Source organism: Penaeus vannamei, chromosome 24 (assembly GCF_042767895.1).
Source record: "Penaeus vannamei isolate JL-2024 chromosome 24, ASM4276789v1, whole genome shotgun sequence".
NCBI classification, from domain to species: Eukaryota; Metazoa; Arthropoda; class Malacostraca; order Decapoda; family Penaeidae; genus Penaeus; species Penaeus vannamei.
The window spans coordinates 33,552,420-33,557,419 of record NC_091572.1 but is presented as its reverse complement, the minus strand read 5'-3'; the positions used below and the strand labels follow the sequence as shown (position 1 = coordinate 33,557,419).

Below are 5,000 nucleotides of genomic sequence, written 5' to 3'. Positions count from 1 at the left end.
GTTCGTGTTGCCGTCGTTGTTGTTGTTGTTATTGTCGTTGTCGTTGTTGCTGTTGTCGTTGTTGTTGAGGTTGTTGGCCACGTTGATGACGGCGTTGACCACGTTGAGCACGAAGCCGAGGAAGCCGAAGGAGGAGAGCTGGTTGTTGGACACGCACTCGGCGGCGCTCTCCTCCGGCACCAGCACGATGGGCATGTCGTCCTCGCCGGGGCTGGAGACAGGGGGGAAGGGGGGGGGGAGACTTAGTATCGTCGACCAATGCTGAGAGGAAGGATGCCAGCGATGAGGATGCCAAAGTTAATCACGATTATGATAATAATAACAACAGTAATACGAACGGGAGCAATAATGACCATATCATAACACTTAGGATAATAATAACATAATCATACCAATAATCATATTCTCGTAAGACCAATGCAAAAAAGATAAATATACGAGCAAAAAATAAATCCCCCCCCAAAAAAAAATAATAATAATCATAATCATAACATACAACAAACACAACACCTCCAACCCACTTTTTCTTCTTCTTCTTCTTCCTCTTCTTGGACGAGGTCGTGTGGTGCCTCCTGTTGCCTCCCCCGAAGAACCTCGTGTAGCCCGACTGCAGCGCCCCCAGGTCAGGGGTCACGATCTGCCGCCGACCCCTATGACCCCGGTGGCCTCTGGAGTCAAAAGGTCAGGAGGATGAGTTGAATATCTTATAATTGTCTATGAATGTATATGTATATATATAGATAGATAGATGTCGATATATATATATATATATATATATATATATATATATATATTTATATATATATATATATATATATATATATATATATATATTTATATATATATATGTGTGTGTGTGTGTGTGTGTGTGTGTGTGTGTGTGTGTGTGTGTGCACACACACACACATATGTGTATAAATATATAGTTAGATAGGTAGATATATATATATATATATATATATATATATATATATATATATATGTGTGTGTGTGTGTGTGTGTGTGTGTGTGTGTGTGTGTGTGTGTGTGTGTGTGTGTGTGTGTGTGTGTGCGCACACACACACACATATGTGTATAAATATATAGTTAGATAGGTATATATATATATATATATATATATATATATATATATATATATATATATATATATGTGTGTGTGTGTGTGTGTGTGTGTGTGTGTGTGTGTGTGTGTGTGTGTGTGTGTGTGTGTGTGTGTGTGTGTACATATACTACATATACATACAGACAGATAGAGACAACTAAAGCCCCGTCCTCACCCTGCAGCGACGCCCATCCTCCCGACCTCGGCGTCCAGCCCTTCCCTCCCGCTGAGGAGTTCCCGAAGGGCCCTCGACGCGTTGGCGCTCTCCCGAAGGTGCTGACTCGTGAAGGCACTGAGCTGCGCCCTCAGCTCCTGCAGGAGAGTATCCGAAGGGCGGGGATCCAGCAGCGTCGTGGATCCCGCCGTTAGGAGCGAGGGAGACGGCGGGAGAGGGATTCCTACGTGATCCAGACTCATCGCGGAGGCGCAGGGGTCCTCCAGGCAGCTCGGGAGCGCGTGTGAGCGGCGGAGCTGGCAGGAGCGACTGGCGGGCGAGAGGCGGTCGCTCGGGGGGGCGTGTCGGCGCGGGCGTGTGTGTGTGTGTGTGTGTAGGGCGTGTCGGCGTGTGTGCATATGGCTTGTCTGTCTATGTGTGTGTGTGTGTGTAGGGCGTGTCGGCGTGCGTGCGTATGGCCTGTCTGTCTATGTGTGTATGTGTGCGTGAGGAAGTTTTTATCTCCTCTGATTCTTTCAATTTGTTTTTTCTTCTACTTCTTTCTATAAATATTTTGATGTACGTTTTACAATTGTTTCTTTGTTTGGTAGTAACAGTACGTGTGATTATAGTATGAGAAGGATAATAGTAAATCATTATCATAACGGTGGTAGTGATGAAGAAGAAGAAGAAGAAGAAGAAGAAAAAGAAGAAGAAGAAGAAGAAGAAGAAGAAGAAGAAGAAGAAGAAGAAGGAGGAAGAGGAGGAGGAGCAGAAGGAGAAGAAGATGATGATGATGAGAATGAGAATGAGAATGATGATGATGATAATAATGATAATGATATTGATAAAAATAACAATGATAATGACGATATACCAATAATAGAGATAATCATATTTGATGACAGCAACGCCCGCGCCCCCAAATTCAAATCACAAATCACAACATTCACTCATCATATCCATCGCCGCTGCGCTTTTGTTTCGCTCGCATCGCCAACGCAACTTTACGTCTCGTACCGTTACGAAATTCTCGGTCAAGGCGCCAGATGAGCGACGAGAACCGCTGGGGAGGTTGTTTGGAAAATTATCTGTGGTTGGACTGTTAGGTGACCTCCTTCTGTCGTCATTTAACGCTCCTTTTGCATTTCCCGCCCTTTTTCCTTCTTCTTTCTCGTTGGTTTCTCGTTTCCTCCTTCGTCCCTCTTTCCTTGCTACCTTCCTGTTCTCTGATTTCTTCCTTCCTCCTTCCTTTCTTCCTTGATTTATCCCTTGCTTTACCCTCCTCCTCCCTCCCATCCCCTTCTTCCTGCCTGAATTCCCCCCCTCCTCCTCTCTTCGTTCTCTCCTCCTCCTCCCTCCCATCCCCCGATCCTCTCTCCTATCCCCCTCCTCCTCCCTCCCTTCTCCCTCCATGGCTAACCCCTCCTCCTCCCTCCCTGGCTTCCCCCCTCCTCCTCCCTCCCTCCCTGCCCCTCCTCCTCCCTCCCTTCTCCCCTCCTCCTTCTTCCTTTCTTCCCTCCTCCTCCCTCCCTTGCCCCTCCTCATCCCTCCCTGGCTTTCCCACCTCATCCCTCCCTCCCTTCCACTCCCCAAATTCTCCCTACCATCCCCCTCCTCCTCCCTCCCTTGCCCCTCCTCATCCCTCCCTCCCTTCCCCACCTCATCCCTCCCTCCCATCCCCCTCCTCCTCCCTCTTTTCCCCCTCCTCCTCCCTCCCTTCCCCACCTCATCCCTCCCTCCCATCCCCCTCCCTTCCCCACCTCATCCCTCCCTCCCATCCCCCTCCTCCTCCCTCTTTTCCCCCTCCTCCTCCCTCGCTTCGCTCTTTCGCTCATTCTGCCGTTGTCTTCAAAGTCTTCGTGCGTTGTTGTCCAAGAGGCGTTCAGAGTGGAAGCATAGGTGCGTTTCGAATACATTGAGGTTCCTGGAATGTATTGGTAATTTGCGTCTTTAATTATGTAAATGTTTTTTTCGTTTTTATTTAATCATTCTTTTATCTATTTTCAGGACAATGAGTTCCTGTGTGTAAGTTATTGTATGAATGGTTACAGCTCTTTTTATCTTTGCAGGTTAGCATAATGCTGATCAGTTTCGCTGTGGTTGTGATGTTTTTGAGTGTTGTGGCGGAGGCTGGGCGGAGTGGTCCTTCTATCCTGGAGTTACAACTTGAGGCGTCGAAGGACCAGCTCTTGCCGAGATTCGCGGAATTCCTCCGTGATGACTTGCCCTCGGAGGATGACGAGAGCGTCCGGGAGAGAATCCTGGAAGTCCTCTCGGAAGCGCGACTTCGGGAAGCGCAGCGGGAGAGGAGAGGCCTGGGTGGAAGAGACGAGCCAGACGTCGGAAGAGGCGGCGCCGAAGTCTCCCCCGACGGCGAGCTCGAAGACGTCGAAAGGTCGCGGTATCGACGCTCGTGTCCCGGGGGCAACGGGGCCTACGGCTTCAACACCTTCAACTTCCTCACCTTCTCACTCCAAGTCTTCAACGGGGTGATCAACGCCATCAACCGAATCAACAACAACAACAACAACAACAACGACAACAGCCAGAACAACGTCAACGTCAACACGGACCAGATCGCCAGCAACTCCAACAGCGCCAACGCCGTCCTGGTCATCATCCCTCCAGCTCCAGGTCGCAGGAGGCGGTCGCTCGCTCTCTGCCGGGACCTGGGCGAGAAGGACGCGAGTCTCCACGCCGCCCGGGCCCTTACTTCTATCCTGCAGGAGTACGCACAGGAGGAGCAGGAGCCAGGGCCGTGCCAGGAGCTATCCCTGTGCCTGAGGATGCGGCACCTCACCAGGACTTCAGGATTTCGAGACGTGTTGTGGAGGACTAACTCAACGGTCCTCTCGATGAGCGGCGCCCCTTGCGAAGACCTCTTCAAAACATGTGACAGATTTAGTGCAGTCAGATAAGCTTGTTCACAAAACGAACCACAGTGTCTAAGTCAAAAATGCGTATGCGGCAATTAAGAGTAACTGTTGAGTAACTTGAGTAACTGGACCCACAGTTTAGTCTTTGTAGATATGTTAATGATCGGTTTTCATATTATATCTATCACCCTTTCCATTATAAGCATTATCTCTCTTCTACTTAATGACTATTCTTAAATTACATTCATTCTCTCTCTCTCTCTCTCTTTCTCATCATTCCTCTCACACCTCTCTTTTATTTTCTCTCGTCACCCCTCCTTCCTTTACCCACTCCTCCCTCCTCCTTCCCTATTTCTCCCTCGTCACTTCATACTCCACTCTCCTCCCTCCTTGCCTGTTTCCTCCTCCCTCCCTACCCCCTCCCCCCCCGCCTGCTATTTTTACCGCCACCTCCCGCCCTCGACGCGAGTCCTGTGGTTTAACACTCACTTGCCGCCGGAGTCCACAGAACAAGCTAGTTCCTCCGCTGCTGTTCTTAAGGAAAGAAAATCGTGATGTGTGTAAATCAGTGCAATTTTTTCGTGATATTTTTGGCCATGGTGATAGCATGTCGAGTGTGTGGAAGTGAGAGCATCGACCGCGACACCTTACGAGATCTTCGGTTGACTCTCAGGTCGGTTGGTGAGCAGTTTTTGGCGGAGAATAGAATACGTTCGGCCCAGTACGACGTCTCGAACAACGATACGGAGCCTGGAGAAAAGAGGGATGACCTTTCCTCTGAAAACAGCGAAGGTGACGGAGGGGAGAGAAATCTTTCGCCGCCTTCTGCTCGAGTCAAAAGATCGGGTTGTCCAGGGGGAGTGGG

General features: G+C 49.3%; 2 protein-coding genes across 2 annotated transcripts in view; one reads left to right on the top strand and one right to left on the bottom strand.

The window, feature by feature from the left end:
• The window catches only part of LOC113803278 (uncharacterized), a 2,510-nt gene extending 938 nt beyond the window's left edge, over positions 1-1,572 (bottom strand). Inside the window, exons 1-3 of the mRNA XM_070138155.1 lie at positions 1,278-1,572; positions 522-668; positions 1-211 (exon numbers count right to left, since the gene is read on the bottom strand). The exon at positions 1-211 is cut by the window's left edge and continues 420 nt beyond it. Of these exons, the coding sequence (XP_069994256.1) occupies positions 1-211; positions 522-668; positions 1,278-1,519 (600 nt within the window). The 5' untranslated portion in view covers positions 1,520-1,572. The remainder of the gene's footprint in view (positions 212-521; positions 669-1,277) is intronic.
• Positions 1,573-4,699: 3,127 nt separating this feature from the next.
• LOC138866247 (GATA zinc finger domain-containing protein 4-like) overlaps positions 4,700-5,000 on the top strand; it is a 956-nt gene continuing 655 nt past the window's right edge. Inside the window, exon 1 of the mRNA XM_070138683.1 lies at positions 4,700-5,000. This exon is cut by the window's right edge and continues 655 nt beyond it. Within this exon, the coding sequence (XP_069994784.1) occupies positions 4,732-5,000 (269 nt within the window). The 5' untranslated portion in view covers positions 4,700-4,731.